Source organism: Rhinolophus ferrumequinum, chromosome 9 (genome assembly GCF_004115265.2).
Source record: "Rhinolophus ferrumequinum isolate MPI-CBG mRhiFer1 chromosome 9, mRhiFer1_v1.p, whole genome shotgun sequence".
NCBI lineage: Eukaryota > Metazoa > Chordata > Mammalia > Chiroptera > Rhinolophidae > Rhinolophus > Rhinolophus ferrumequinum.
The window spans coordinates 24540486-24562317 of record NC_046292.1 but is presented as its reverse complement, the minus strand read 5'-3'; the positions used below and the strand labels follow the sequence as shown (position 1 = coordinate 24562317).

At 34.5% G+C, this 21832-nt stretch overlaps 1 protein-coding gene across 5 annotated transcripts in view; it reads right to left on the bottom strand.

Moving 5' to 3' along the window:
- ZMYM4 (zinc finger MYM-type containing 4) overlaps nucleotides 1–21832 on the bottom strand; it is a 131229-nt gene that overhangs the window by 5599 nt on the left and 103798 nt on the right. For all 5 annotated transcript variants that reach the window (XM_033114939.1, XM_033114938.1, XM_033114942.1 and 2 more), the window contains 8 exons: nucleotides 19053–19106; nucleotides 18224–18403; nucleotides 17730–17824; nucleotides 12829–13000; nucleotides 12550–12645; nucleotides 11816–11967; nucleotides 3160–3271; nucleotides 1408–1656 (listed from right to left, as the gene is read on the bottom strand). In XM_033114939.1, the coding sequence (XP_032970830.1) occupies nucleotides 1408–1656; nucleotides 3160–3271; nucleotides 11816–11967; nucleotides 12550–12645; nucleotides 12829–13000; nucleotides 17730–17824; nucleotides 18224–18403; nucleotides 19053–19106 (1110 nt within the window). The remainder of the gene's footprint in view (nucleotides 1–1407; nucleotides 1657–3159; nucleotides 3272–11815; nucleotides 11968–12549; nucleotides 12646–12828; nucleotides 13001–17729; nucleotides 17825–18223; nucleotides 18404–19052; nucleotides 19107–21832) is intronic.

Genomic DNA, 21832 nt, shown 5'->3' with positions numbered 1-21832 from the left:
TTATCTGAAGAAACCAAAAACACTACTTCGAGGGGGCGTGTGCATCCATATGTTCATTGCAGCATTGTTTACAATGGCCAAGATGTGGAGGCAGCCTGGGTGTCTGTGGATGGATGAATGGATAAAGAGGAGGCAGTACATATATACAATGGGATATTGCTCAGCCCTGTAAGGGAATGGTTGCTTGTTATCTGTGGCAGCATGGATGGACCTGGAAGATAGTATGCTGAGTGGAGTATGTCAGACAGTGAAAGACAGATGTAATGTGATTTCGCTTATATGTGGAATCTAAAGAACAAAATAAACAAAACAGAAACAGAAACAGACTCACAGGTACAGAGAACATTTTGATGGTTGCTAGATGGGAAGAGGTTTGGGGTAAGTGGAAAAGGAAAAGGGATTAAGAAGTACAAATTGGTTGTTACACAGTAGTCATAGGGATGTAGGGTACAGCATAAGGAATATATTCAATAATACTGTAATAACTATGTATAGTACCAGATGGATACTAGATTTGTTGGGGTAATAGATGGGAGGGGGTTCGGAGGCAGGGTGAAAAAGGTGAAAGGATTAGGAAGTACAAACTGGTAATTACGAAATAATCACAGGGATGTAAAGCATAGGGAATATAGTTAGTAATATGGTAATAACTATGCATAGTGCCAGGTGGCTACCAGACTTGTCAGGGGGATCACTTAAGTTATATAAATGTCTAACCACTCAGCTGTACACCTGAAATTAACATATAATAATACTGAATGTCAATTGTAATTGAAAAATTAAAAAGGGGAGTGGAAAGGTGAAGGGGAATAAGAAGTTCAAATTTCCAGGTATAACACAAGTAAGTCATGGGGATGTAATGTACAGCATAGGGAATATAGTCAGTAACATTGTGATAGCATGGTACGGTGGCAGATGGGTGCTGGACTTTTCATGGTGACCACTCCTTTATTTATGTAAGTATTGAATAACTGTAGTGTACACCTGAAACTAATATAATATTGTATGTTAGCTACATTGTAATAAAAATCTTAGAAAGAAAAAAATAAGCAGATTCCTTTTAACTAGCAACTGACCCATCTGTTGCCTCTACATCAGTGATTCTCAACCTTGGCTGTCTATTTAAATTCCTTGGGAAGTTTTAAAATAAAGATTACTTGGGCTCTACCCTAGGCACTAAAATTAGAATTTCTAATTTAAAAGCTAATAAAAGTATACTGAAGCAAGTGATTCCTCTCATTTTGAGAAAAACCTTGAATCTAGCCCTGACAATAAAGAAAAGCATTTAAGTGTTAAACTAAAGCTACACTCTTCTACGTCTAGAATTTACAATGACCATGCTGCAATTAGTTTCTATTTGAACACTAGTAAGACTTCAACAGAAATCTTACGAATTCCACCACACACCTGGTTCTGACTCTGGCTTTTGCAAAGGTGGGAAGAACCTCAGATATGTCATCTTGGTACTGTACTTCAAAATCCTGGTCCGTCTCATCACGTGGGCAAAGGAAAGCTTCAAGTGCTCAGTAACATTCTTTAGTTGAAAGTATTTGGTATTGAAGAAAAGGAGGGTGTTCAAGAGGACGATCGGTGAGTAAGCGCCCAGCTGTTTGCACTCCCACAAATGTTCTTCTTCAATGCGAGAGAACATGTAACCTGGGCAGAGTAAAGGGGTAAAAGAAAAACAGTACTCAGCTTCTGCTACATAAGATAAATGTCTCAAACTCTTAGACTTGAAGATATAAAGGAGAAGACTGATTGTTCCTCTCCTTTTCCCTCTTCGTTAGACAGAAAAACAGAAAATGCACCGCAAAGAAAAGGGGAGCCAAGTGCACTGAAGCAGACACTGAGCACCCCCATGCAACAGTTTTAATCTATTGTTATTTTAGACCACGGGTTGGCAAACTTTTTCTGTAAAGAGCCAGATGGTAAACATTTTAAGCAGTGTGGGCCATATAGGCTCTGAACAACTTTGTTGTTGTAGAAGATAAGGAGCCATAGACAATACATAAATAGATGTTGCTATAACATACCAATAAAATTTATTCATAGACACAAATTTGAATTTCATGTAATTTCCACATGCCACAAAATATTCTTCTTTAGATTTTTTTTTCCAAACTATTTAAAATGCAAAAACTACTTTTAGCTCATGGATTATATACAAAAAAGGCAGCAGGCCAGATGTGGCCCAGGGGCCACTTTGCAGACTCCTCCTGTTTGAGTTCACTACGCTTAACTGGTTCAGTTTTATTTATAATAGCTATGATCATTAGAAAGCAGATTGTGCCCTTCCTTCCGCCCACCATTTCTTATTTTAAATTTATATTAAGAGCAATTACTTCATGATGACGTATCTGGGCTTTTCTTGAAAAGAAGAGGTTTTGCAGAAGATTTAAAATAGTATACCTTTAAATGCACCTTCCTCTAGATATCCCTTAAATGCAGGTCTTTTCTCATGTTCTCTCCCCAGTCCTCTTTGCTGCTGATTCTGCATTCTATTCTTAGGAGACTGACTATCCACAAACATGAATTTATTGCTTCCAAATCTATGTCCCTAGCCTCCTCTTTGAATGCTAAATGCATGAAGCCACCACGTCAATCAGAGTACTTCAAAGGTGCTCTGCAGCCCGACAGAGAGGAGCACAAATCTCAGAGCACCCCATGCAACCTCTCCATTCACAGCCGCAGCGCCTGACAACAGGAGGGAATTAGGGACTTGTCCAACGATGTATGGTCAAAGACAATTTAAGGACGAAGACTTAACTCTCAACAACCAGTTCAGGGTACTTTTTATAAACAACTGAAAAAGGTCCATTGCTAACAGGCAGAGTCTAAAAGTAGAATATGTGGCAGTTACCGGTACAGTGTTCAACTTTACCAACACTACCAGGTCAAAAACAGTTTCTAAAAATATAAACGCAACCTCCAGTTTTTCATTTTCAACAGTTAGTATTTTCAACAACATGCATTCTTTGGCCGTTATAGTTTTACTAAAATAACCAGTAATAAACCAGACTTTCTCCTCAGAAGTCCAAATACGTTATAAATCAGCACAGAAATAGAAAATGAACAACTTATAAAAAGATAACCATACAACTTAAGCAATTTAAGAAGGGATATCATAAAAACAATCAAAATAAAAAACAATCATCCTACCATTAGGAAGTATTGTAGGTTCCCATATTTTCAAGAGTTTGGTAAGTTCAATCATAAATCTGGAATAGGGCTCTGTAAAAATGTTATCTATTCTACCATTTTCAAACAGGTACTACAAGAGAAAAAAAATGGAAACATGTTGATACAAAGAAAACAAGTTTTTTTTAAGATTGTTTTAAGTGAAACTTATATATTGTTATTAACCAATGTCACCCAATAAATTTAATTTTTAAAATATTAAAATTTTTTAAAAAGATTATTTTAAGGGATACAGTTTACCCTTAATCTTTGTCCTTACAATATTATGAACCATTTTAAGGATACATGTTAAAAATACTAGGATTCAAGCTAACGATCCCTTTCACATGAATTAACATTACCTCAAGCACTGAGCTTGCAAAGTAAAGTTTCCTATTTCCTTTTTAAAACATGGATGATACAGAAAAATTATAATAAATAAGTAATTTTATTCAGTTCATGAAACTGATATACTAAAAATTGGTCCTAATTTGTATTTTTCAAATCATTTTTCTAATTCACAGTATGTGTGCAGATGTGCTCTCAGAAGTTTTTGTTTTTTTAGCCTAGTTACAAGATCACTTCCTGAAATAATACAGTTAGCTGGTGTCAGGTGACCTGAGGATACCCAAATTCAAAAACTATTTATTTGGAGCCTTCTAATCACAGCTCTCAACTCTGCCCCACAACATAACCTTCAGAAAGTTCAAGTCAATGGTAGGATGTAAAACTACGCTAATTAGAACCATCAAGAACCAGATCACAGGATGGGAAACAAGCCACAGCGTGGGTAAAGTACTGCTTAAAAAAACATCTTGAGGGTGCAGGTCAGGCCAGATAAAATCACTCAGGGAAATACAATGAGCATTTATAAAGCAACACGAGGTAGTGTATAATTACATGCTAAAACGCTTTTGATATTTTTAGATTTGGTATTTTAAATTTATTAATCTATGGTTACCTTGGTTTTCTGCTTTTCTATCAATGTATGACTTGGAGAAATTTTTTATTTCCACTTAAATTTATTCCGGCTAATAAAAATTAAACACCATTTCAATGTACATTCTCATAGGTCTCTTCAAAGGCAATTTATGATTATATTGCCATATTACAGTTTTGTTGTTGAAAAGTATTCTTCTTTTAATAAAGTTATTTTTCCAACTTAAAAATATATCCTCATTGTGGAAAAAGTTTAAAATACAGGAAAAGTGGAAGAAAAACATACTCAAACTCACTACACAAAGGCAACTAAAATGTCATTCAGCAGTATTTCAATCATTTAAAAAATTCCTTTTTAAACACATAGAGTTGAATTTTGTACATTTACTCAAATATATGAGTACATATAAAATACATTTCTTTTTTTGAATCACTTCCTCCTTAGATCAGGAACAAGACAAAAATGCCTGTTCTTGCCACTTTTATTCAACATTGTAATGGGAAGTTCTAACCAAAATGATCAGGCAAGAAAAAGAAATAAGAAGCATTCAAATAGGAAAGGAGTAAAACTATCTGTATTTGCAGATGACATGATCCTCTATACAGAATCAAAAAAAAACAAACCCCGTTATTAGAGCTAATAAAGGAATTCAGTAAAGTTGCAGGATACAAACAACATGAAAATAAGTTGCAATAGACCATCCAAAAGGGAACTAAGAAAACAATTCCATTTATAATAGTATCAGAAAGACTAAAATCTTAAGAATAAATTAAACCCAGGAGGTACATGACTTACACTTAAAACTACAAAAAAACTGCTGAGAGAAATTTAAAAAGATCTAAGAAAAACGTCTCGTATTCACGGGTCTGAAGAAAATGTTAAAACGGTAATATTCCCCAAAGATATCTACTGATTCAATGCAATCCCATCAAAATACCAGAAGACTTTTTTTTTTTTTACAGAAATGGAAAAGCCAATCCTAAATTCATATGGAATTGCAAGGAACCTCGAATAGCCAAAAGAATCTTGACGAATCACACTTTCCAATTTCAAAACTTAGCAACAAAGCTACAGTAATCAAAACAGTGTGTACTATCGGAAATAGTCTCAGCGATATAGAGGAAAAACTGAGGGTTGCTAGATGGCAGGGGGGTTGAGGAGAACGGGGAAGGCGAGGGGATTAGAAAGCACAATTGGTAGCCACAAGATTGCCATGGGGATATGAAAGTCAATTTGGGGAATGTAATCAATAATGTTGTAAGGATTTTGTAGGTTACCCGATGGACACTTGTCCCATTAGGGAGACCACCTCAGGGATGATGTAGATGCCTGATCACTACACTGTACAACTGAAGCTGAAGCTGAACAATAATGAATGTCAACTACAATTTTATATATATATGTAGTTACAAAAAGAGGAGAGCATTAGGAATAGAGACAGTGGAAATGTAATGGCTGTGTGCGATGTCAGAGAGGTGGCAGATGGGGGGAGAGGGTTTATTACTGTGTGAGGGATATAAATGGTAAATATCTGTTACATTGTTTTGTACACCTGAAACTAATTAAAAAAAAACACACAGAAGGTACTGCCATAAGATTAGCCATATAGAATCACATATTGGAATTTAGAGTCTAAAATAAACACATACATATTTAGCCAAAAATAAGTATGTCAAGACCATTCAATGGAGAATGAACAACCTTTTCAACACATGGTGCTGTGAGAACTGGTTATTCACATATCCAGTTATCCCTAACACACACACGATATAAAAATTAAAATGGGGGCAGCCGGGTGGGTGGCTCAGTTGGTTAGAGTGTGAGCTCTGAACAGCAGGGTTGCCGGTTCAATTTCCACATGGGTCAGTGAGCTGCGCCCTCCAAAACTAGACTGAAGACAACAAGCTGGCATTGAGCTGCTGGAGGGGCGGCTGGATAGCTCAGTTGGTTAGAGCACGAGTTCTTAACGACAAGGTTGCAGGTTCAATTCCTGCATGGGATGGGGCGATGAACCCCCTGCAACTGAAGACTGAAAACGGCAACTGGAGTTGGAGCTGAGCTGCGCCCTCCATAACTAGATTGAAGGACAACGACTTGGAGCTGATGGGCCTTGGAGAAACACACTGTTCCCCAATAATCCTCAATAAAAGTTAAAAAAATTAATTAAAATGGATCAATGACCTAAACTTAAAAGTTATGAAAACCATGAAACTCTTAAAACACAGGGACAAATTTTAATGAACTTGAATTTGGCAATGGATTCTTAGGTATAAGACCAAAAGCAAAGCAACAACCAAAAAAAAATAAACTGTGAACTTCATCAAAATTAAAAATGTTTATGTATCAAAGTACACTATCAAGAGTGAAAAGAAAATCCAGAGAGTGAGAGAAAATATTCGCCAATGGCATATGTGGTAAGAGTTTAATCCAAAATATATAAATAAATCTTACAACTGAACAACAAAAAAGACAAACAACCCAATTAAATAATGGACAAAGGATTAAAATAGGTATTTCTCCAAAGAAGATATACAAATGGCCAACAAGTACCTGAAAAAAATGCTCAATGTTATTATTCACTAGGGAAGTGCAAATCAAAACCACCTCATACCCATTAGACCCATAAAAAAAAAAAGAAAAACAAAAACAAAAATTATCAAGTATTGAAAAGGAAGTTAATGGAGCCCTCATACATTGCTGCGGGAAAATGGTTTGGTAGTTTCTCAACAAGTTAATCATACAGTTGGTTTGGACCATATGACCCTGCAATTCCACTCCTAGGCATATACCCAAAATAACTTAAAACAGATGATCAAACAAAAACTTATACATGAATGTTCATAGTAGCACTCACTATTCGTAATAGCCAAAAAGTGGAAACTCAAATGTCTGTCCACAGATGAATGGATAAACAAAATGTGGTATATCCAACAATGGAGTATTATTCAGCCATAAAAAGGAATGAAGTACTGATTAATGCTACAACATGAATAACCTTGAAAACACTACGTTAAGTGAAAGAAGCCAGACAGAAAAGGCCATACACTGTTTAATTCTACTTATATAAAATATCCAGAATAGGCAAATCCACACATATAGAAAGCAGATTTATGGTTGTCAGAGACTGGATGGAAGGGGTAATGGGGAGTGACTGTTTCCATTTGGGTGATAAAGATATCTAGAACTAGAGAGTGCTGATGGCTGCAAAACATCATGAATATACTTAATGCCACTGAATTGTACTCTTTAAAATGGTAAGTTTTGTTATGTGTATTTTACTATAACATCATACTACACACACAGTTTTGCAAGTTACTTTTTAAAATGTATGCCTGTAAGAGTTTTCTATGCTAATATCTACAGAAGCAATTCATTCCTTTTAAACAATTGTATAGTATTCAACAGCATAGACATATTATATAGTTGACTGAACCATCATTCTTTTTGATGAACACATAGATTTCCAAATTTTTGCTGTTAAAAACAATGTTACAGTGAAAAGACTAGTATATGTCATTCTAGGTATGTGTATGCATTTCTTTGGGGAAAGATAATGATCACTGGATTTGTTAGATTGAAGAATCTATATGCATTTAAAGGTTTAGTAGTCAGTCAATCTGCCCTATGAAAAGGCCCCCAACAGTGCATAAATATCTTCACTAATACTTGGTATTATCAAATTTCTCAGTCTTTCAAATTTTTTAATCCATCTGATAGGTGAAAATTTTCTGATTACAGTTGAGCACCTTTTTATGTTAGAGAAGCGGTCCAACATAGTGATCATAACCACAGACCCTAAAGCTCAACTACCTGGGTTCACATCTTGGTCCTACCATTTACTACACTGTTGAGACTTCAGGCAAGTTATTTAATTTGCTGTGCCTCAAGTTCCTCAGCAGAAAATGGTGATGGTAAGTTCTTACACTTCATAGGGCCACACTAACAATTAAGTGAGTTAATATATGACATGGACTTACATTAAGACACAGCATACATAGTAAATGACTGTTAGATGTTCCTGGTACATTTTTGTCTACTAGCAATCTGATTTTCTCCTGTTACTTGCCTGTTTGTTTCTTTTGCCAATCATCCCCTTCCCAGCTAATGTTAACAGTGGTGGTCTAGGTGCTAATATTATAGTTGAATTTAGTTTCTTTCTTTACATTTTTTATGTATTTTCAAAATTCTTTACAATTAGCATAATTATTGTCATTCATAAACAGAAAAAAATAAAAGAGAAAAAGCACATTTGAGATGTCAACATAAATAACCTTTTAAAATTATTTACAGTCATGGAAAGTTTATTTCTTGTCAAAATTAATATTAAATAAATAATTAATATAGTTCATAATATTTACTTTCTACAACAGTCATCTAACAATTTGTTATCTTATGGCCTCTTTTAGTAGTATTGTTATACAAAGTCAAAAGAATAGGACTAAGATACTAGAAAAAAACTTCCATAAGTTTACTGATTTGTCTCACACATTAGAGTATATTTTATATATAGCAGAAGAGTATCTGAAGTGTAAAGTACTCAAATGTTTTTTATTGCAATCATAGCAGTGACCAGTATGTTCTGATTACATTCAAATTATTAGAATATTAATAACTGCCCCAAAACATGTTATTTCTTGACATATGTATTGATAAATTAGAAAATACTCTTTAGATCCAAAATATTATAAACTCTAACAACAGAGGAAGTGTGTCTAGAATCTTCAGTTTTTCCCTAGGCAAAATGCATGCATGGCACATAGTAGGTGGCTGAAAAAATTTGTTAAAGAACCTATAAAAGTCTTCTCGTATGCTAATTTTTAAAATATATTTTACAGTCTAGAAAGTGGATCAAAATATAATTAAATAACAAAGGTACCATTTCAAGTCTGTGGGAAAATGGATGCTGCTTGCATAACTAGCTACCCATCAGAATGTTATTCATCAGAACTACTTATATCATGTACAAAAATGAATTTCAGATGTAGTAAAGATGTCAATCTAAAAAAAAGAAACCCAAATATTTTAGACAGAAATTTATGAGAATTTAAACATTCAAGCAGGAAGAGCATCCTAAACAACATGGAAAACCCAGGAAATATAAATAAAAATATATGCATATTGGACTACAAAGGAAAACTTCTACACAGTCTATGAAGTGATCCCCCTGATAAGGCCTGACCATGGTGCTCTTGAAGCTGAAGTAGAATAATAATTAATGTCAACTATAATTAAATGTGTGTGCGTGTGTATGTTTACAGTGTCACAGGATGTGGAGTACAGCATAGGGAGTATAATCAATGGTACTGGAACAGCTATGTATGATGTCAGAGGGGTTGTAGACTTGGGTGGAGTTATCACTTTGTGAGGGGTATAAATGACTACTATGTTGTTTTGTACACTGGAAACTAATATAATAAAAAATGGGAGCGAGAACAAATGAACAGAGAAAAAAAGGAAATTTTCTTGAATGGCAAAACATAACAAACAAAAATAGACAAAAATAAACTAAAAAAAATTATTTCAAATACTTAGAGTTAATAGCCCCAATATAAAAGAGATTCTACAGATAGTTATTCTACAAATCACCAACATTATACTTTACATTATATGTAAAAGACATTATACTTTACAAAAGTTGGAAAAATGTTAACTGGAGCCACAAGATGCCACTTTTTTAAAACTGAGAATAATAAATATTAAAAAGAGGAATGGTGAAGAGAGTGCAAGAAATGGGCACTCACACACACTGCTAGTAAAATTGTAAATTGCTATAACCATTTGTGCAGACAGAGCTAATTCTGTCTTAAAGCTAATCCTCCATCTTGACACTTGGGTGAACCCGGACCCCTGACCCATTCTCCTTTCCCCACATGAGTGCTGGAATATGTACAAAGAGCCCTGGGCTGATCACAAGATTTCCATTAGTTCTGTCGCCGGGGCGAATCGCCTCAATATTATCTCTTAACTGGCTCTGGCACCAGAGCCTCCTGACACCTGATCCCTTTGATCATCCATGTGATCTTACTGTTTAGGAGACACAAGCACACAGTCTAGAGGGTGGAAGATGCAGGGATCCATTTCGTCTTGCTGTTGCCTGACACTGCATTTCCCATATGTAAGTAAATTCCCTATTAAACTCTCAACTGACAAGCTGGACTTGTCTGCTTTGTTCCTTGACTTCTAGGCTTCTCTGGCGTTTGGGGGCTACATTGCATGTATAGGCCTTTCACAAAACATCGTTCTGAAAAATAATCTAAAAACATCTTAAAACTGGAAAAATACATACATGCTTTAACCTAGAAATAAAAGCACCAGTTTATCAGATACACAAACAAAATATTTACTGAAATATTATTTGTAAGAGTGAGGAGGCTGTGGAACAACCTGAATATATAAAAGAGGAAAGGCTGAATAACTGGTATATTCAGACTTCACAATATTATGCAGCTTTCTTTTTTAAAGGAAAAAGTCTCATTTATATTCACCAGGAGGGGTACACAGATTGAGAAAAGCAAGCTACACAAAATGTGTATTATATAGGCCCCATTTTGCTAAAAACCAAGCAAAACAAAAACTATTAACAAATATCTATACACATGTATAAATGTACAACACAGGAAAAGGTAAAGAAGGACATTTACACTGTAACACTGGTTACCTTGGGGAGTGAGAATGGAGGTAGAGAATTTTTCTTTACATGTCTTCACTTACTGTTTTAACAGTTAGACCTGAGCACACAATACTTATGTAATTAAAAATCAAAACTTTTAAAATAAATGCTTAAATAAAATACCCCCCATACAAATGGAAGAAAATTTGGCAAGAAAAGAAAAAAATCAATAACATCCAGAGTTCTACCATCCCTAGATAACAACCACTGTAAATGTTATTAGTGTATTTCAATTTGTTATGTATTTATGTGACTGGTTTTTAAATCACTGTTAATATATACTGATACACAGAATTTGTACTCATATTCATTTAATGCTTTAACATTAATATTTTTACATGTTATTAGAAGTTACTTTGTAAACAATTTTTATTGGCTACATAATATACAACTTTATAAATATACTACAATTCATTTAGCTATCACATTTTGGTGGACATTGAGGTTATTTCCAATTTTGTACAATGATACCTGAACTTCAGAGTTACTAGCTTTGACAGACTCCCAAAAAGTGAATTACTAGCAAAAGAGTATGAACATCAAAAATATTCCTGAAACATATGTTCAAAACTGTTTTCTAGAAAGTATTTATTAGTTATCACCAGCCATGAGGTGAACCCGACTTACAGAACTCATATCAAATGTTATAATTTTTGACTTTTGCTAATGTGATAGACAAATAAGCTATTTGTATAGCTATTATTTTAATAATTTAAATGAGACTACATGATTTACACAGTCACCTGTGTCACTTCTTTTGTATATTGCTGCTTATGTCTTTTTTTGTCTATTTAACAATAAAATGCACCATCCTCAATTTCTGTTATTCTACTACCAGTCTCCATTTAGCTTATAAAAGGCTATATGATTAAGATTCTTAAACCAGGCTCAGTGGTTCATTAAAAAAAAAGAGTATAGGAACAATACTAAGCAACCATTATACACTACAATTTTTCAAATTCATTCACAAGTTCTATCAGAATTATTAAAAATGCAATCAATTTTATAATAATTATCAAATTTGATACCTGCTGAATTCCAAGGCACAAGTATAAAATACTGTCTGGATCATATTTTTCACCATTTGGTCTCCGCACCTCTTGGATAAACTGGCATAAGCCCAAACTCAACTCAGCAAAAGTGCAAGACAGAATATCTTCCTTCAGCTTGACAGAGCGGACTGTGGAAAGGCAGAAAACATAGGAAATTAACTTATAAGAAACAGTAATATTACTTGATTCTCTGAATGAACACTGACTACTCCTGTGCCCCAGGAATTGTGGTGGACACTGGTAAATACAGAGATGAAACACAGATCCTGATCTCAACACTTTTTTAGTTAATGAAATAAAGACAATGCAGTGCATATGGTATAACAGGTGCTATGAGAGAGATTTTATTTAAACAGGATTTAATGAGAGCAAATGAGGGACATCTAATAGAGAAGGGTCAAGTTAGACTCTGGAGGATGTTACACACTAATGCTAGACCTCGAAATGTGAAGAGTTAAATAGGTCAATAAAGAATTTGAGCTACTTACACAGTGTTAGAAAAAAAGAACAAAATTCCTCGGATTTGCATAATAAACTCAGAAAAATACAACCTTACCTTTATAACAAGCTCTTTAAAATTGGGACTAGTATATCAGTTTCTCTTTTTAACCATAAGACTTCAATTTTTAAATAATTTTAAATATCACATTTACAAATTTAAAATTGACAATGATATTACAAGTAACCACAAGGAGAAAAATGCGTTTTACCTCTACAGCCTGGCTCCGAGGACTCCTGAGAGAGTGCTTGGTCTTGAGCACTTCCTAAGGGGTCAGAACATGGGCTAGATGAGGCAAGTTCAACTCCTGACAAGGAGAAAAAAATAAATGAAAAGTTTAAATAAAGATGGGGGGAAAATTAAGTGACGCAAAAACCAAAGTTTTATGCAATTTTTGACCTAGTATTTATCCCTTTTGAGTAGTTTCATGACTTTATCTATATTCCCTTTACCCCCTAAATCAAAACACAAATTCATGCTGTGTATTTACCGCCACATTTCAGATCTCCCTGCTCTTCCTTGGCATTTTTCCACTGAACCCAGTTCTTCCAGGCATTTACCCCATACATGTATTTCAGTGTCATCCCAGGTACTGAACACCCTTGAAAGGCTCCTTGGATAAGACTCCTGGGTTCCACAGGCACTATAGACTTCTTCCGTCCCTGTAAGAATTCCAAACATATAGAATATAAGATTTAGTTTTGGTTCTTTAAGAATCGAGGTTCTCAAAGCTAGAAAGGGTATAAATTTACAGAATACAGAATTTAGTTTAGATCTGAAAGGTTCAGAGTTCTTAACAGAAAAGATCTGCTTATCTAATCCAATCCATTATGAGAAAAGAAAAAAAAATAAAGGTGAAATATAACAGATCATATGTAATAATTACTAGCATTTTAGTATTTACTTTGTTTTAGATACTGGATCCACCCAGTGAGGTATGAATAACAGGTATTATGACTCAGGTCTATTTAATGGAACACATTAATAGAACACATTCTGAACTATAAAATAAGCCTCAATAAATTTCTAACTGCAATGGAATTAAACTAGGAACCAATAATGGAACGGTGCTAAGAAAATACTCCAAAACTGGAAATTAAACAAGACATTTATAAATAATCCATGGGTCAAAGACAAAGGCAATTAGAATATATTTTGAATTTGATTGAAAATCAAAATTTTGTGATGGTACTAAAGCAGTGCTTACAGGGTTATTTACAATAGTAAAATGATTTATAAGAAATGAAAAAGGTCTAAAATGAATAATCTAAGCTTCTATCTTAAGAAACCAGAAAAAGAGCACATTAAAACCCAAAGTAAGGAAATGAAGGATATACATAAGAACAAAAATTAATGGAAAAAAAAAAAAGAGAAAAGTCAGTAAAACTAAAATCAGGTTCTTTTATAAGATGAAAAAATTGATAAATATCTAGCTAGAGTTATCAGGTAAAAAGAGAGAAGACACAAATTACCAATACCTAACCCCACAGACATTAAAAGGGTAATAAAAGAATATTGTGAACATAGTTATGCCAATAAATTTGACAACTTAAATGAAATAAATTTTTTTGAAAGATGCAAATTAACAAAAAGCTTGCTCTGGAAGATATAATCTAAATAGCTACAGAAACTGAATTAATAGTTTAAAGCCTTCCTACAAGATAAAATCCAGACCCAGGCCTCACTGTTGAATTCTGCCTAACAGTTAAGGTAATTATATAAATTGTATTTCAGAAAATAGAAGAGGAGGAAACACCAACTTTATGATGACACCATTACCCTGATAGCAAAGCCAAAGTCGTTACAAGAAAGCTACAGACCAATACCCTTTGCAAATAGAGATACTTAAAACCTTAACAAAATATTAGCAATTTGAATTCAGCAATATATAAAAGAATAAATACATCATAAAAAAGTAGATTCACCCAAGAATGCAAGATTAACCTATCATTTGAAAAATCAATGCATTTTACCACTTTAATAGACACAGGTAAAAAACCTAGATAATCATCTTAATAGATGCAAGAGATCCACTTGAGAAAGTTTAACACACAATCATGATTAAAAGCTCCCAGCAAATTAACAACAGAAGAGAAGTTCCTCAACCTGATGGAGGCCATCTATGAGAAACTTACAGGTAACGTAAGACTTAATGTTGTAAGACTGAACACTTGCCCTAATTAAGATTGGGAATAGGCATGAAGGTCTGCTCTCACCACTAATATTCAACATTGTATTGAAGAGCTTAACTATTGAAAAAATGAAGAAAAAGAAAGGAAATGTATTAAATTTGGAAAGGAAAAAGTAAAACTGCCTTTATTCATAGATAATATGATTGCATAAGTAGAAAATCCTAAAGATTTTAGTTGTGTAAAATCACAGTTTATAAAGTCAATATACAAAAACCATCTCAATTTCTATATGCCAATGAGAAACATTAGAAAATGACATTTAAAAATAGCACTATTCACAACAGCATCAAAAATTGTTTTAGTGCCGGCCCGGTGGCTCAGGCGGTTAGAGCTCCATGCTCCTAACTCCGAAGGCTGCCGCTTCGATTCCCACATGGGCCAGTGGGCTCTCAACCACAAAGTTGCTGGTTCAACTCCTCGAATCCCACAAGGGATGGTGGGCAGTGCCCCCTGCATCTAAGATTGAACACGGCACCTTGAGCTGAGCTGCCACTGAGCTCCCGGATGGCTCAGTTGGTTGGAGGGCATCCTCTGAACCACAAGGTTGCCGGTTCGACTCCCGCAAGGGATGGTGGGCTGCGCCCCCTGCAACTAGCAACAGCAACTGGACCTGGAGCTGAGCTGCGCCCTCCACAACTAAGACTGAAAGGACAACAACTTGAAGCTGAACGGCACCCTCCACAACTAAGACTGAAAAGACAACAACTTGACTTGGAAAAAAAAAGTCCTGGAAATACACACCGTTCCCCAATAAAGTCCTGTTCCCCTTCCCCAATAAAATCTAAAAAAAAAAAAAAAAATTGTTTTAAATACTTATTAATTTATAAATTTAACGAAGTACAAGACTTATACAATAAAACATAAAACACGGTTGAAGAGAAATTAAAGATAATCTAAATAAAGGAGAAAGATTGGATTGGATGGCTCAAAATTACTAACATATCAATTGGATTGATATGGCTCAAAATTACTAACATATCAATTGGACTGGATGGCTCAAAGTTACTAACATATCAATTCTCTGCAAATTGATCTATGGATTCAGAATAGTCTCAAACAAAATCCCAGCAGGTTTTTTTTGTAGAAATTGACAAAAGTTGATTCTAAAATTTATATGGAAAAGCCAATGACAATTTTTATAAAAAAAGAACAAAGTTGGAGGACTTAACACTCCTGATTTCAAGGCTCACTGTAAAGCTACAATAATCAAGTCACTTGGTACGGGTATAAAAATAGACATATAAATCAATGGAACAGAATAGAGAGTTTCAGAAATAGACTCATCTATATGGTCAGTTGACTTTTAACACAGGTGCTAATCAATGGGGAAAGGATGGTCTTTTACAAGATCAGCTGAATATCCATATACAAAAAAATTAACCTCAATGCTTGCCTCAACTCATACATAAATATTACCTCAAAATGAATCACAAACATAAAAGCTAAAACTACAAAACAAGAATATAAGAGAATATCTTAGTTATCATAGGATAAGCGAAGATTCTCAGATGAGATTCTAAAATGCCTGAATAGCAAAAGAATAGAATTGATAGAGTGACTTCCTCAAAATTAAAAAGTTCTGTTCGTCACCATTAAGAAAATTAAAAAAGAAATCACAGAATAGGAGCAAAAGTCATATTTGATGAAAGAATTATATCCATGATAAAGAAGAACACTTAACAACTCAATAAGATGACAACCAATCCAATTATAAAATGTGAAATGGTTCTGAACAGACACTGTTGCAAAGAAGACAAAATGACAATTATGCATATGAAACGATGCCCAGCATCACTATTCATTAGGAAAATGCAAATTAAAACCACAATGAGATACCACTACACATTCACTAGAATAGCTAAAATTAAAAATTGGTAATACCAAGTGTGACGAAGTCATAGAGAAGATGGAACTCACACACTGCTGGTGGGAATTCAAAATGGTACGTCCACTTTGGAAAACAGTTCGGCAGCTTCTTACAAAGGCACAAATACACATACCATAAGACCTAGCAATCCCACTTCTACCCTGTTTCCCAGAAAATAAGACCTAGCCAGACAATCAGCTCTAATGCATCTTTTGGAGCAAAAATTAATATAAGACTCGGTCTTATTTTACTGTAAGACTGGGTCTTTAATATAATAATATAATATAGTATAATATAATGTAATATAATATAATACCGGGTCTCATATTAATTTTTGCTCCAAAAGATACATTACAGCTGACTGTCCAGCTAGGTCTTATTTTCAGGGAAACAAGGTAGATATTTTTCCTCAAAAGAAAATGTATGTTCGCACAGATTTATACTAGAATGTTCATAGCAGGTTTATTCAAAATAGTCCCAAACTGAAAACAACTCAAATTTCCATCAACTGTTAAATAGATAAACAAATTATGGTTTCTCCATACAATGAAATACTACTCAGAAATAAAAAAGGATGAAGTACTGATACATAAAACATGTGGACGAATCTCCATAAAACATGTGGAAAACATGCTAAGTGAAAAAAGCCAGACACAGAAGACTACAAATTATATGATTCACTCATATGAACTTTTAGAAAAGGCAAAGCAGTACCATTTTGCATCGATCTGCAAAGCAAATTGGTGGTTATCAGGAGCTAGAGATAAGACTGACTGCAAAAGGTTACAAGGGAACTTTTTGGGACAGTAGAAGTCATGTCTGTGGTAGTAGTACATATTGAATACATTCAAAGCCCATCAAATTGTATACACAAAATTTATGAAATTTTAAAATGTGACTATAACTCAATAGAGCTAATTTTAAAAAACGCAATTATTCTTTTAATTTTGGAATGGGAAAGCCCTGACAACATAAAAAACAGGCCACATGGACTTCACTATTACACTAAATTATATAAAATAGTGAGCCTCATTATTATTGTGTGTTAAAAAAAAACAAACCTATATTTAGACTTTTTAAAAAGTCTATCACAAGGATTATAAAAAGCTTTTTAAAGTAAACAAAACAATAAAAACCCTCAATTATAGAAACAAAACCAAAAGGTCCCTGCTAAAAGGAACAAAAACAAAAGCATAAAAACACAAGGTTGCAAAACGTGTGAAATTTGCTGACCCTGGCTGTTAAGAGTTTTATAAATGCAGGAACTAATACACATTTGTGGAATGAAAGGGGGGAAAAAAAACCCAACAGAAAAATTAAGCTATTGCTTACTCTTCGTCTGGGCTGGGGAAAGCCATCTCTGTGTCGTCGTCTTGTTCGGGAACGTGCCTGGATTCCCTGTCCTTTATTCAGTGGGTCAAAGGATTCTATCAGCAGAAAGCATAACAGGAGGTAAATAACTCACAGACTTAAGCAAAGACTAAGACTGGGAAAGAAAATATCACGTAATCACTATATTCATTATTTTGTGATATTAAAATAAGGATTTTACTTATATATTTAAGAGATATAGCATTTAAATTAAAACTTCATTAATAACCAAGAAAACGACCTCTTTTATGGTTATTGTCGGAAAGCTTTAAAAAAGCCAAAAAAAATTAACTACTTACAAGAATAGTATCGTACAAGTTAACACCTTCAAAGGCAGGGATCATTTGTACCCTAGATTATTATCACACATTTTAACTGCTTCATAACATCAAATGAGAGTTGTACCAATCTTCTAAAATAAAGGACTTTTAGCGGACAGATTACATTGCACAAACCTGATGGAAAATCTGCTTCCAGATCCTGTTCAGTTTCCCCTTTTGAGAACTGCTTTAATTCTGAATCAGCCTCTTGCACAGCATTTGACTTTAAGGCATAATGATTCAACTCTTCCTCCCAGCTATGTGGAGTAGATACTGCCTCTGATTCAAGATCACCACTGTATGTACTTCCTTGGTCTAAAACATGTAGAAAACACACCCTCAAAATAAGATAGACTCTTGACATGGCCAGAAACCTTCCTGAACCCCTGAATATCAAAAACTGAAATATAGAGTGGCCGGGTTTCTCAGTGGTTACAGCACAGTGCTCATAACACCAACGTCACCAGTTCAATTCCCACATGGGCCAGTGAGCTGTGCCCTCTACAACTAGAGTGAAAACAACGACTTGACTTGGAGCTGAGGTGCGTCCTCCCCAACTAGACTGAAAATGATGACTTGACTTGGAGCTGATAGGTCCTGGAAAAACACACTGTTCCCCAATAATAATAAAAACAAAAGAAACAAACTGAGATATGGTTGCTTGACAATTACCTAGGTATATTCAAGAATGAAGTAACTTGTGTACCAGCCTCACAGAACTGGATTCATACGCTTGCTGTGCATTTTATAGCATTATCTCAATTAGTCCTTAAAACCAACATTTGAGGTAGCTTTTATTATTTCTCATTACAAATTAGTACACAATCACAGACATCTGCTGCCCCCTATAAATAGCTAAAATTGCACATATTTAACCCAAGGATGCTAATACTTTATGGGTTTGTATTACTAACAGAGAACAGCACATATTTCTAAGATCCAAAATATATTTACAATTACAAACCTTTTTCGAATATCTTGGTGTCTAGAAAGAGTTCTTGTTCAGAAGTTTGGGATCCTAAAGAAAAAGAAAAGCACATAATAAACAATTTATATCTATACACAAAGAAAATTGCATCTCAAATGAAATGACTGCACTATATACATAAATCATACTAGGGAGTTCTAAGTAATAGCCTTCATCTGCAGAAAGAATGATTCATTAATAAAATTAGGTATTAGTAGTAAATGCAGTTAAACAAATTACAACAGTAATTTGTCAACAGTGGTTACACTTCTAGGTAGCAGTATGAAAGAAGTTATGGCAAGAGAGATCTGTATTTTGCATTTTGCAGTCATGTGCGAGCTGAAATATTTTTTTTGGCCATGATACACATACACCCACACATTCTCTCTCTCTCCCTTTCTCTCTCTCTCCCTCTCTCTATCTCAGAGATTAATAAATCTGATTTAAATTGCTTTCTACCCCCTAAAACATAGTTATGTTTCAGCACTGCATGAGAAAGCCAACAGACTTAGAATGTAAGTTACATGAGCAATCAGCACATGGAACAGAACACAGTTCTATCAATTATAAACTACTCTAAAAGTAAGAAGCTTAAGGATTCAAAAATATTATAAACCAATTTCTTAAAAACCCAGGAAAATTGCTTCTTTTCTCTGAAATCCAAGATAAATTAGCCAGGTCCATTCAATTGGAATACATTTCTCCTTCCTTTATGTCTTTAAACCATTTGATATTACTTACACTATGGTGATTACAAGTATCTATCTTGAGGCATAGTTTTGAAAGTTTTTCTGTCTGACTCAATTATAGGCTAAGGAATTCACAATATTTATACAGAGGAAGTACTTGCTAAATGTTTATTAATGTGAATGGAAAAGCCAATTTAAAATGAAGTTTTATCATCAGGAATTGCTTGAACTTCGAAACTAAATATATTATCAGAGAATTAGAAGATCAAGCAAAGGAACAATATTCTAAGACATTAAAATACACATATAAATGGGTCAGAATTATGAGATTATATACTAAAGAGCAAAATGAGACCAGAAACATTGGGATATTAACAAATAAGCTTTTTATCTATCACTCAGAATATATGTGATTTAATAACTTACAACAGAAAAGTTGACATTTTTTTTCAAATGCCAGTGTTCAAAAAACTCATCTAGCATTTATTATGCAAAATCAAAACCTAGTGGTTAGCTTTGTAAAACCTATCACTGAAAAAAAGAAAAAAAAACTGTCGATCAAGAATAATTTCTTGGCTCATCACTGACATATGAAAAGGCCTTTGTGAAAATTTACCTATGTATTTCAACTATCTTAAACACCGTATTTTCTCTCTCTCTCTTATTGAGACAGGTTAGTTAGTGTGTTGCTAGATAGACAGGGAGGTCCCTGGTGGAATAAACAAAAGACAGACATATTCTAAAACTTCAGGTTTTGAAATCACTCCTTCACTCCAGCACAAAATGTAACAACGCCTTGAGGTTAATCATAAAATTCCTTTTGGCCTAAAAAACAGATCTGATAGATAAAGAGTGGGTTATTTTGCTACAGTGGTACCTCGGTTTTCGAACGTAATCCGTTCCGGAAGACCATTCGAGTCCTGAAACGTTCAAAAACAGCCGACAACTAGGCCTCAGGATCTTGCACTCAGCAGAAGCCGCGTGACATGTTCGACTTCAGAGGTATGTTTGAAAACCGAAGCATTTACTTCTGGGTTTATAGCGTTCGTAAACCAAAATGTTCATCAATGAAGACGTTTGAAAACTGAGGTACTACTGTAATTCCTTCAGGATGGGCAAGCAGAACAAACCTGGTAGACGAATTTCATTAAAAGGCGCCAGCTCCCCTTCCCCAAACAGGCAAGGAAAGGTATAAAATTAAGAGCTTTTGCCTCAGTCACTGGGCACCCCTATTCGGGACCCCCTCCCGCTCAGGAGCTCTGACCCTTTGCTTTCAATAAACTATCCTCTTTTTAAAACTCTTTGCCTTTCCTGGGTCCATGTTTCCATTCTTCGGTCTCATGAGACACGATCCCGGCACTCACTCACTCCAAAGTCCCCTACATCATTTGGGGACTCACAGAGAAATATTCCTACTTTATTACTGTTATATCTCTTTCGATACCCAAACACCAAACATCAAGGGGCTGCTAATTAAGGCTAGAAATCTTTCTGAAATATATATTACAGAGTTCTGGTTAATATCATATATCATTTGCTTTGGAGTCAGACAGACCTAGATTCAACTTCTGGTTCCATCACTTCCTTATTGCAAAACTCGGGCAAGTATAATACCTTATTTTCCAAATGAGGAATCTGAAGTAATCAATACCCCCCTAATAGGGTTGTTGCGATGACTAAATGAGGCAATGTACATAGTGCATTTAGGACAATGCCTAGAGTGTGGTAAACATGTAAATGTTAACTATTGTTATTATCACTATTCTACACTCATACAATGGGATTCATCTATACGCATAGGTTACTTTGAACCAAATGGTTTTATACATCCTAAGGTTCTATTTACCTTCCACCAACATGCTAGTTATTACACAACAGAAATTCTTATCTGGGGACCACGGTTTTGAGTATAGGGATGAAACCAGAAAATGATCACGAAACTTGGATTTATAGGTTTTTCTGGAATCATTAACAAAAACTGTTATTGAATATCAGTACTTAGTTTCCTTCATAAAAAGGATAGAGTTTTCAGAGATAACCAACAAGTTTAACAAACACAGACTTGGTATTTAGACACAATGAATCTTT